The 13,188-nt window shown below is 40.8% G+C and overlaps 1 protein-coding gene across 1 annotated transcript; it reads right to left on the bottom strand.

The window, feature by feature from the left end:
- Positions 1-7,068: 7,068 nt before the first annotated feature.
- LOC120944363 (olfactory receptor 1468-like) lies at positions 7,069-7,989 on the bottom strand. Its single transcript, XM_040358416.1, has one exon. The coding sequence runs from the start codon at positions 7,987-7,989 to the stop codon at positions 7,069-7,071; it is 921 nt and encodes a 306-aa protein (XP_040214350.1).
- Between the last annotated feature and the right edge of the window lie 5,199 nt (positions 7,990-13,188).

The raw sequence follows: 13,188 nt of genomic DNA, 5'->3' as shown, positions 1-13,188 counted from the left end.
TTAAGACAGAAAGAAATTGTATCCCCTGCATTTACTTTAAAGGCACTGAAGTATGATTCATGTAGAAAAGTATTGTTTATTGTTAAAGTACATACATAATGATGAAGAATAAAATTAGCTCATGAATTGAATGTTCACAATACTGCATATGAGTTTAAATCAAACAATAACCACAACAATTGACACAATTTCTTGGTAAGTCACCCAATGTTTCGGAGAGTCGAGTCTCCTTCTTCAGGGGTATATAGAAAAATCGGTCATGTGTCTATAATATATAAAAAAAATAAGGTTTACAGCATAGGTGGTAATATACATAATAACAATATCCATTTGTAAAAATAAATCTATGTGGTATCTATACTTACATATTTGCTAAAACTCGTTTATGCATAACATTCCATGAAGTATTAAAAACAAGAAAAAGGTCGAACAGAGTTATGTCCTGGATATGCTGGTCTACGATAATCTACAGCTGGTCATTAATGGTGGCCCAAACAGCCCAGGACAGGGTTGTCACCCAGTAAAACTAAAGCCAAAGGTGTGCAAAACCCTGTCAATGGAGAGCAGTGGATAGATTTACATACTGATAAGTAAAAACATGGAATAATATGCATAAATGAGTTTTAGAAAATATGTAAGTCTAGATACCACATAGATTTATTTTTACAAATGGATATTGTTATTATGTATATTACCACCTATGCTGTAAACCTTATTTTCTGATATATTATAGACACGTGACCGATTCTTCTATATACCCCTGAAGAAGGAGACTCGATTCTCCGAAACGTTGGGTGACCTGCCAAGAAATTGTGTCAATTGTTGTGGTTATCGTTTGACTTAAACTCATATGCAGTATTGTGAACATTCCATTCATGTGCTCATTTTATTCTTCATCATTATGTATGTAATTTTCCAATAAACAATACTTTTCTACATAAATCATACTTCAGTGCCTTTAAAGTCCAGTCAGGGGGATACAATTTCTTTCTGAAATAAATTCGTTATGACAAGGTTTCATTTTTTTAGCACTGTAGGTGAACATTGTACTGATAATAAATAACTGAAGAATTGTTATGGCACAATCTGAAACCCCCTAAATGTTGTCTAGTTCTCCATCAATACTAGACATGTGCATTCGTTTTCGTTAGAATGCATTTTCGTCCGAAAATCGCGTTTTTTCGTTATCGTTTTAACAAACGATAATGAAAGCGCAAGAAACGAAAACCGAAATAAAAAATGCTTTATTTTCGTTTTCGTTGCGGTAAAAATTCGATATAGAGAGATTCGACATTAAAGAGAAAAGATTTGACATCATAGAGAAAAGATTCGACATCATAGAGAAAAGATTCAACATCATAGAGAAAAGATTCGACACTATAGAAATAATAGATTCGACATTACAGAGAATAGATTTAGATTTATGAGAAAATAGATTCGACATTATAGAGAATAGATTCAACATTATTACTAGTCATACAACATTAGAATTCTTGTAGGCGGAATATTCGAACGGAAATGTACGATTCGACGTAAAGTTTCGACGTTCCGTCGAATATTCTTTTGACCATTCGACAGAAACCAAGTATTATTGGATTTTCGGACGAAAGCTATTCCCCAACGAAAAATGAAATAAATCAAAACGATTTTCGGGAGTAACTAAATAAATTTATTTTCCAAACGAAAACTAAAAAACAAAACGAAATATTCCAGTCTGCACATGTCTAATCAACACTACTCTTCCCTTTGCAAGAAGCAATGAAATATGATTATTACCAATGATTTCACTATTTATTTGGTGAAAAGAAAACTGGAAATTCAGGTGAATAAATGTTCAGTTTTCATGCAGACTTGTGGAACATTTTTCAAATTTGTGTAAATAAAATCATTATGCCAAATGCTACTTTTTTGGCACTGTAAATAAACAGCTTATTGGTAAAAGTCATTGAAGAATTATTATTATTTCATGCATGAAATTATTGATTTATAAAAACATTTTTTTATATTATGAGAACTATGAAAAATCAATGTATAGCTTCATCAAAGAATGATTTTCAATATCTTTTCTGTAACATCCAAATATATACAGTGTGTGTGTGTGCACCATTTTTGTAGTGTTTTGGTTCGTTGGCTTCTCATTAATTTTGAATTTGTATGAATGGACCCTTATGCCGCGTACACACGATGGGTTCGTCTGATGAACCGTTTTCATCAGACGAACCGATCGTGTGTGGGCCCCACCGGTTTTTAATCCATCGGTGAAAAAACTAGGAACTTGTTTTAAAATTATCTGATGGTTAAAAAACTGATAGAAAAAAAACGACTTTGTGCCTTCTGACACGATCGTTTTTTTAACCGATGGTGTGTAGGCACATCAGACCATCAGTCCGCTTCATCACTCCTTCGGACCGTTCTCTTAGGATGGACCGACCGTGTGTACGCGGCCTAAAACCTATTAGTGAAAATCAAATTTTTAATATAACAGGTCCTCTTTCAGAGTTTGTTCAAACATCTACCACCAGTTATTATACTGCAACAGCAAATGCATAGATTTTCTATCCACATTCACTTGAAATAATTTAGGTGTGAATATGTATATCAATGCTGTCCCAAAGACTGATCACATCATAAATGCACCCAAAGAATGAACCAATTTTTTGCATGTTTGGCTTTCAAGTCAATACAATTCTAGAATGAACCATCCAAAATTATCATATGCAGATCAGCCCAATGTTCCTCTTGCATGGGATGATGTTTGAATTCTTGTCCAGTATATTAATAATAACACTTACAATAGATAGGATGCAAAGCGGCACCCTGAAAGGCTTCTTATGTGTTAGATTTTCTTGGAATATTTATAATGTGCTGACACTGCTTGTAACATTGGCACTCTAAAAAAATTGCACCTTTAGGGACAGAATTACAGTTGAAACTACATGACTAATTCATTGTGTCCTATGGGTCTGATTACAAGATTAATAGTTTGCAAAACTGAATTATTATTATTTTTCAACCTTCATGTTATCTCCATAAGATCCTGATTAAACAGGAAGAGAAAGTATCAGGTCATGTTGCCCATTTATATTTACCAACTGCAAGGATACAGAGCCTAATCTCTAATTCTATTGCCACACCTTTGGCTTTAAATACTCAAGTCTGCATAGATAGGCCTCTATAAACTTTGAACAGGTTTTACCCATTCCTCTTCTCTGGCATTGTCAGGTGTTATAGGGAGTGTAAGTAAGCAGTCCAGACACAAATTACCTATTGACTGGAGATCTGGACTCAATCTCGGTCATTATAGAACATTACCAAAGTTGTTTTTAATATACCGTATATACTCGAGTATAAGCCAAGTTTTTCAGCACATTTTTTTGTGCTGAAAATGCCCCCCTTGGCTTATGGAATTTTCCCCCAGTCTTCCCCCTTGCTGGGCTTCCCCAGTGACGTAGCAGAGGGTGCGTCAGAGGGTGCGGGGTCACGTGACGGGTGGCCCCGCCTCCCCTATATAAGAAATGTCACAGCTTCAGCCGCTCATTCGCTGGGCTGTGTCCAGCGGTGAGAGGAGGTCGGCGATGCTGCGCTCTGGATGGATGGATCTTCTTATCGCTGGATCGGAGCTCACCCGCACCCGTCGCTGCATACAGACAACGTTGGAGCAGGAAGCCGGGAACGAGTGTCACCGCTGGATTTTTTTTCTTTTTTTTTATTAATAAAGGACTTTTTTCTAGGTGTGTGTGTGTTTTTTTTAACTATTTACACTTGCTTCGTGAAATGGTAGGGGTACAATGTACTCCATTACCAATTCACATAGGGGGGCCAGGATCTGGGGGTCCCCTTTGTTAAAGGGGTCTTCCAGATTCTGATAAGCCCCCCGCCCGCAGACCCCCACAACCACCGGGCAAGGGTTGTGGGGATGAGGCCCTTGTCTCCATCAACATGGGGACATCCTCCCCATGTTGAGGGCATGTGGCCTGGTACGGTTCAGGAGAGGGGGGCCGCACTCTGTCCCCCCCTGTTTTCTGCGGCTGGCCAGGTTAACGTGCTCGGATAAGGGGTCTGGTGTGAATTTTTCGGGGAACTCCACTCCATTTTTTTTTATTTGGGGTGGAGTTCCCCTTAAAATCCACACCAGACCTGAAGGGCCTGGTAATGGAATTTGGGGGGACCCCCACGCTATTTATTTATTTTTTTTATGAATGAATTCGCTCTGAATTGCCAGAGCCGACAATTCATTATAGCCGCAAAGCTGGTTCAAAAAAAACTTTTTTCCTTTCCGAAATGACATTTTCTGCAGGAACAGTTCTATGTACTGGAAACATGCACTTTTTCACATGCTGACTTTACACACCCCCCCTAGGTATGAAATTTAAAGTAATATTTCACTTTTATTGTTTCACTTTTAGCATTATTAAATTCACTGCTTCCGAAAAATACATACATTTATTAGAGCGCAAAACACAAAACGCCCCTATTTAGTAGACTGGAATAAAGAACCACAAATATTGTGTCACAAAAGGAACAATGTATACTACTCATGTTATCTACCTTACCCACTTCCATACAGGGCATTTTCACCCCCTTTCTGACCAGACCAATTGTTAGTTTTCAGCGCTGTCACACTTTGAATGACAATTGCGCGGTCGTACGACATGACTCCCAAACAAAATTGACGCCCTTTTTTCCCCATAAATAGAGCTTTCTTTTGGTGGTATTTGATCACCTCTGCGGTTTTTATTTTTTGCGCTATAAACAAAAGAAGAGCGACAATTTTGAAAAAAACACAATATATTTTATTTTTGATTTAATAATTATCATGTTTTTTTTTAAATACATTTTTTTCCCACCGGTTTAGACCGATACGTATTCTTCTACATATTTTTGGTAAAAAAATCGCAATAAGCTTATTTGATCGGTTTGCGCAAAAGTTCTAGCATCTACAAAATAGGGAATAGAAATGGCATTTTTATTTATTATTTTACTAGTAATGGCGGCAATGTGCGATTTTTATTGTGACTGTGACATTGCGGCGGACATATCTGACACTTTTGACACATTTTTGGGACCATTCACATTTACACAGCGATTAGTGCTATAAAACTGCACTGATTACTGTGTAAATGTAAATGGCAGGGAAAGGGTTAACACTAGTGGGCGCTGAAGGGGTTAAATATGTTCCCCGTAGTGTGTTCTAACTGTAGGGGGAGGGGACTCACAAGGGGAGGAGATCAATGTGTGTTCCTCTGTACTGGGAACACACATCAGTCTCCTCACCGCTGACAGGACCTGGATCTGTGTGTTTACACACACAGATCCATGGTCCTGCCATGATTGCGGGCAATCGCGGGTGCCCGGCGGACATCGCGGCCGTGTAACCCACTGTGATCTTTTGGCGTAGGAGGTGCACATGGACCGGGCTATCGTGCCCAAGCATGTGGACAATGCCACCCATACAGGACCTTACAGCAGAGATACTCTGCCATAAGATCACAGACGGCACCCTTCTACATGACAGAAATCATAGCTCGGCTCTGGCGCACAGCAGGTCATATACCACCGGTCAACCAGCACCTCCCCGAAGGGGACTGATTGCTGGTTTATTAAGACTGTCGTAAACCAACACATCTTAAAGAACCCCAACGTTGGCCTCCAGAAGAAAAACATAAAGGACTGCCCCTCCCATATAACCATCCTGCAAGTCCCCTTTGTTCCCCTTTCCACTTTCTTTAATCTCTATAGACAGTGCACATCCGGTCAGTTTAGGCCTAGCATAGTCACCATCAATGCACTTTGGCAGTATAGTTTCTGTCTTTGGTAACTCAAGCTTTATTACTGCCTCCTGCTATACTTTAGGTGACCTTGCTTTGTTCATGCTGATCTGGACATCAGGTGTCATCAGGGCTCAAGTCCTGCGGAAACGCGTGGGAACGGAGTTCCTGCACTTTTTTCACAGCAGGAACTCGGTTCCCTTTGCAGGACTAGAGCAGCCGAACCGCCCGAGTCAATCCTTCACTAAGCGGCGATGCCCAGCTCGAGTCACTGTCATCCTGTATATGGATTCATCAGGTAGTGTGTGGGTATTTCGTCACTTCCTCGATGCCGCAATGTCTCCTGGGAGCTTTTGTCATTGTTCCCAGGAGACATTGCGGAGGTCTGCCGCGAGTTATCGAGGGATTTAGAAAGGATACTAAGGTATACTAAGGATTACTAAGGTACAGTGGATCGAAAAAAACAAAACATGCAGTTTAGTAATTATGCATATGAGCGTATCATTTTTTTTTTTGGATCTTGGGTGAAGTTCCCACACTTTTTTCCCCAGGACTTGACCCCTGGGTGTCATCTTATGCTTTGTCCTCATTAGTAATCACTCTGTATGCTGAATTGTGTTATTATCACTGTTAATCCATCTTTATGCTTGCTTTGTTAAAAAAACATATCAAGTGACAAAATACTTGCAGTGTTTGTAATGCTGTCCTGCCAGGTGCACTCTGTCCAGTGGACACAGCGGATCATGGCACTCGGTACCAGGCCGGGGTATTATGTGATTGCTATAAATGATCATAGCGATGACATGACTACATTGTAGAGTGAGTGAGTGAGTAACTTGTATAGCGCAACAATGCGAACTTAAACGCCTCAAGGCGCTTAGCATCCAGAGTCATACCGGTCCTTCAGAAGAGGTGGGTCTTTAGTTTTTACCTAAAGGCCCGATGGTTTTCCTCCAAGCGGATGTCACGATTGCTTACTATTGTGATGCTGTGATTGGCCCAAGGCTAGTGCCGCTATACAGCCATACCGCCACCACACCTCCCGCCTCAGTGTGATTTTATTGGATATGTTTTATAACAAAAAATAGAAAATATCATTTTATTTTCCAATTTTTTAGTCTTTTTTCACTTATTTAATTAAAAATAAAAACACACTGGTGATCAAAAAACCAAAGTAGCACAGTGCTGAATAGACAACAATGGTCTTCATATTTGGAACAACATATTAATCAGTTTTTTTAATTCTTATCTTTTAATATTATCTTCTAAATATTTTTCATTCCGCCTTGTCTTTAAGAGTTCACTTGCCCTTCACCAATCTCATCAGGGCTCTCATGACTTCTTTATTACGTATGGTGTAAATCATAGGATTTAACATGGGCGTCACCGCCGTGTATAGCACAGTGCAGATTTGTTCCAGGAGCTCTGAGTACTGAGATTGTGGAATTAGTACCACGGATGCTGCGTTTGCATAGTAGAGGAGCATTACGATGAGGTGGGATGAGCAGGTGGAGAAGACTTTCCTCCTTCCATCTCTTGAATTTATATTTAGGATGATGGCAATTATTTTCACATAAGATGTCACAATGCATAGAAATGGAACAAAGACAAGCAACAAAAACTCAAAGTATATCAACATGAAGAACATTTCAGTCCCGGCACATGAAGTCTTGATCAGAGCTTTGATATCACAGAAAAGTTGATGAATTATTTTTGAACGGCAAAACGACATAGCTGACGCTGCCTTTGTTATCAATAAAGAATTTATACAAGCGGAGATCCAGGTGCCTACAATAAGCATCAAACAGTTTTTTCTCCCCAAAATTTGGTGATAGTGTAATGGCTTACAGATAGCAACATATCGGTCATAGGCCATAATGAATAAAAGAATGTCTTCAGTGGTGCCAAATAGGAAGTAAAAGCAGAACTGAGTAAAGCATTGAGTAAATGATATTGTATTATTGTCAGTAAGTAACATGTGTAGAAGTTTGGGAACAGTGACGGTTGTAAAACAAATATCTACAATGGACAAATTACAGAGGAACAGATACATGGGGGTGTGTAAATGGTCATCATTATATATCACTGTGATGATAATTATATTTATTAACAGGCCTGTGAAATATATTGTAAGTAAAAAAACAAAAATGTCTAGCTTATCTTCTGCTTTAGTGAAAAATGGCACAATCTGAAACACATTAGATGTTGTATCGTTGTCCATCATAACGGCTCTTCTTTGTAAGAAGCAATAAAATATGATCAACAATGCCAATGTTTATTTGGAAAATTACTGCATATTGAGAAAATTTATATTTTTATGCTAATGTGTTGAAGAACATTTTGTTATTCATCTACAAAAACAAAACAAAAAAACATTATAACAAAATTAAAACATTTTTGGCGCTGTAAATAAATACCTTACTGGTTAAAAATAGTTGTTGAATTATTATTTTAGAAGTTTTTAATAAGTATCCGATATGTTTTTTTTCCCTTGTTTTCTTATTATAATAGTTGTAGCTATACTAAAAATAGTAATCTGAAAGGCATGATAAATTTATATATGGAAATGATGAAGATAAAATAATTTAAAAGCTTTATCGAAGGAGGATATACAGTATTTAGGCCATATCAGCAAACAAAAATCATATATTATTATCCGAATTAAAACATATAAATTACAAATGAGCTGCTTCTTAAAGCGGAGGTCCACCCAAATTTTTTTTGTAAAAACCAGCAGCTACAAATACTGCAGCTGCTGACTTAATAGACACTTACCTGTCCAGCGTGCCCGCGATGTCGGCCATTACTGTGTGCAGTAATGGCCAAGTGGGCCTTATGGCTGAAACCTTGGGCTGCAGATGCAGCATCAAAACAGAACTAGGCAGAATCCCTTTTGATGGGAAATTGTTATTTGGTGAGAAACTTGAGAAGGCAATTTCCCATGTCACGGGAGGCAAATTAGTCTTTTTGACGCAAGGCCACTCCAAGGAACCCCAGTCGGGGGCCAGACTGAGACGTTTCCTTGGAAATTTGGTCTCTCTGATGCAGAGATCCTCTGGTAGTCTCCACGGGCTGATTTGAACATTTTTGGATACTCTCAAATTTTCCTCCCTGAGATTCCTTTACTCTGAAAAGAATGCCACATTCACCTGAAAAAGCGGAAGCTCTACAACAATTCCTATTCTCGCTTCAAGCTCAAGAGGCAGTGATTCTGGTTCTTCCGTCAAAGAGGTATAGAGGATTTTATTCAACCCTGTTTCTAGTTCCAAAGAAAAATGGCGAATAGAGGCGGCTAGTAGATCTGAAAAGGCTAAATCGTTACATTCAGGTGGAGAGCTTCAAAATGGAATCTTTACAGAGCATTATGCCGGTGGTCTAACCTGGGAACTGGTTTCTATCAGTAAATCTTTAAAACTCATATCTACACATACCTATTCTACCCCCCCCCCCTCTTCCAGAAATATCTGAGAGTGGCAATTGCCCCAAAAAAAAGAGGGCTGAAAGTCTTTTATTACCTGGATATTCTATTACTAGCCACCAGTCCTGTAAAACTCTTGGAACACAAGGCAATTTTGTGAACGACTCTGGAAGGGTTTGGGTGGTTGGTGAACCACGAAAAGAGTCTTCTGACCCCGACTCAGAAAATTTTCTATCTAGGCGCATTATTTAACACTGCTGTGGGGATGGTGTCTCTTCCTTCCCAGAAGGTAGCATCCATCACACAGAAAATGATTCAGGTCAGAACACTTTCTTAACTACCGGCATCCAGTAGTATACAGTAGTAGTAGTATACAGTAGTATAGTAGTAGGGACCATGCCAGCTTGCATTCTGATGGTACCCTGGACTCATTGGCACGTCCAGTTGGGTTTTCTGTCACAATGTAAAAGCCAATCCCTAACTCAGCAGATTCATTTAACGAATCCGATAAAAAGAGAGGTCTTTTGTTGTGGACGAGGAAGACTACGTAATAAAAGACTACGACCGTTGCAGTGTCCCTCTTGGACCATAATTACTACAGGTGCCAGCACAATAGGGAGGGGAGCACACTGCGAACAGGTCGCAATCCAGGGAAGAGGGGACTTTCTCCCGCGGCATGATTGGTATTGAATATTCTGGAAATTCTAGCCAGTTATCTGGCATTGACAACTTTAGCTCCCCAGGTTCGGAGCTCAGTGTTACTGTGCATAGACAACAGAGCAGCGGTGTCCTATGTTCAATGCCAAGGAGGGACACACAGCGCTCCATTATTAAGAGAAGTGGAGCCTATTATGCTGTGGGCAGAGAGGAACCTATTAGATCTCAGGGCCGTTTACCTACCGGGTCACTTGAACAAAGAAGCGGACCATCTATCTCAAAATTTTCAGGATGACAGCAAATGGTCCCTCCATCCAATGGTGTTAAGCTGGATAGTGGAACTCTCTGGGCTTCCAGAAATAGATCTATTTGCCTCAGCAGCAAACACCAAATTACAGATGTTCTTCTCGCGCCTGCCTCACCCCAAGGATGAAACGGTGGATTCCTTATCAAGTCCATGGTTATGCAGAACAGCGTACTGGCCCAGGCATCCGTGGTACCCCCAGGCAATTCAGCTCCTTGTCCAACAGCTAGTCAAAATTCCACTCATGCCTTGCCTCCTCTTCTCAGAAAAGGTTCATACATCCGGCACCTTACAAATTGAATCTTCAAGCCTGGAGATTGAGAGGCAAAGGTTCCAGTCTTTAGTCTGCTCATCAGAAGTAATCTCTATTCTCCTAAAAGCTAGAAAACCTTTGACAAACAAGGTAATCACCAAGATATGGGATAAATATGGGACAATCTGATCCTGATCTACCTTCAGCTTCTCTTCTTTTGGATTTCCTCCAAGCAGGCTTGGATCTGGGACTTGGTTTAGGCACCCTCAAAGTACAGGTTGCAGCAATATCAGCTACTAAAGACATGAGATGGTCAGAACACACGCTGGTAGTCCAATTTTTCAACACCATCAACAAATCTGCTTCCCTGTGGAATCTCACTCTAAAAACAGCATTTTTAATTGCGATAGCATCAGGGTAAAGGGTCTCAGAATTACACGCTTTGGGAGCAGCAAGCGAACATCTCACATTTTTCCCAGACAGAGCGGAACTTCAAACTATACAAGGTTTTTGTGGTCTCGTTCTTCTTCGGCAGAACCTTGGGCCCTACCTACTTTCCCGGATCCAGAATCAGGCACCCTAGATTAGTTAGACATCTCCAAAGTTCTGCAGTGCTACCTTTAGGCCACAGCTCCCTTTAGGAACGCAAACAAATTGATCATAATTCCTTGGGACAAGAAAAGAGGTAAAGAAGCCTCCTCGAGAACCATTGTGTCGTGGATATGCCGGTTAATACAAAGGGTGTACAGGGATAAAGGTATGGATCTTCCTTCAGTTAAAGCCCATTCCACCAGAGCAGTTTCCACATCCTGGGCAGCTAGGGCAAATGTCTTGCTGGAGACAATTTGCAGAGCAGCCACATGGTCTTCCATGAACATGTTAATCAGGCATTACAGGATTGATCCAGGAGCTCTCACCACAGTAGATTTTGGAAGAAGGGAAATTGAGTCAGGATTGACATTGTCTAAATAAATAATTTTCTTCTTGTGCATTACCCACCCAATTGTTAGCTAGTTACTTATCACAAGTATGCTGCCTTGGATAGGCACCAGAAAAGGAAAATTATTAAATTTTCCATTTTATTGCAAGTTTTTTTTAAACCTACTGCCCAAGGATTTGCTTATGCTACGTTTCCACTGAGCGGATCGGTTCGGGTCGTTTAGAATGGAACGGGTTTGAATGGTCCGGTCTATTCTGGTGAGCGTTTCCACTGCAAATCGGACCGCCAGGGCCATACAGGTTTTAGAAAAAATGCCTCTCATGATGTCACACTAGTGCGACGAGAAACGTGATGCAGCGTCACTCAGCGTCAGCCAAACAACAACAACAACGATGGAGGTCATTCAGCAGCTCGTCTTTTCTCTGCTAGCCTTTTGGTTCTTTATAGGCAAAATTCATACCGCACTGTATGAGAGAAGGTTGCGAGCGGCAATGAGAAACACAGCCGAAAAGAGAAGAAAACTTTTAGCTTGGATGTGTAGCCGGGAGGAGAAGTATACATTTGTGCTGCTAAGACAAAGACGGCAGCGCTATAGGGTAAGCACAACTGACTGACTTACCTGAAACACACACACACACATACACTGACACACTGAAACACACACTGACCTACACACACACTGACACACACTGACCTATACACACACACACTGACACACACTGACCTATACACACACACACTGACACACACTGACCTATACACACACTGACACACAGACACACACACTGACCTATACACACACTGACACACACACACTGACCTATACACACACTGACACACACACACACACTGACCTATACACACACTGACACACACTGACCTATACACACACACACTGACACACACTGACCTATACACACACTGACACACACACACACACACTGACCTATACACACACTGACACACACACACTGACACACACTGACCTATACACACACACACAGACACACACACTGACCTATACACACACTGACACACACACACTGACACACACTGACCTATACACACACTGACACACAGACACACACACTGACCTATACACACACTGACACACACACACACACACTGACCTATACACACACTGACACACACACACTGACACACACTGACCTATACACACACTGACACACACACACCTATACACACACACACTGACACACACTGACACACACACACACACACTGACCTATACACACACTGACACACACACACTGACACACACTGACCTATACACACACTGACACACACACACTGACACACACTGACCTATACACACACACACTGACACACACTGACACACACACACACACACACACACACACACACACTGACCTATACACACACTGACACACACACTGACCTATACACACACTGACACACACACACACACTGACCTATACACACACTGACACACACTGACCTATACACACACACACTGACACACACTGACCTATACACACACTGACACACACACACACACACTGACCTATACACACACTGACACACACACACTGACACACACTGACCTATACACACACACACAGACACACACACTGACCTATACACACACTGACACACACACACTGACACACACTGACCTATACACACACTGACACACAGACACACACACTGACCTATACACACACTGACACACACACACACACACTGACCTATACACACACTGACACACACACACTGACACACACTGACCTATACACACACTGACACACACACACTGACACACACTGACCTATACACACACACACTGACACACACACACACACACAC

This window comes from Rana temporaria, chromosome 6, assembly GCF_905171775.1.
Source record: "Rana temporaria chromosome 6, aRanTem1.1, whole genome shotgun sequence".
In the NCBI taxonomy this organism is placed as follows: Eukaryota; Metazoa; Chordata; class Amphibia; order Anura; family Ranidae; genus Rana; species Rana temporaria.
Note: the sequence above shows the minus strand (reverse complement) of the source record. Positions and strands in the feature narration are given on the sequence as shown.

Bases quoted from the DNA above. Each gene is read 5' to 3' on its own strand.
- LOC120944363 (XM_040358416.1), bottom strand. From the start codon at position 7,989: ATGGACAACGATACAACATCTAATGTGTTTCAGATTGTGCCATTTTTC.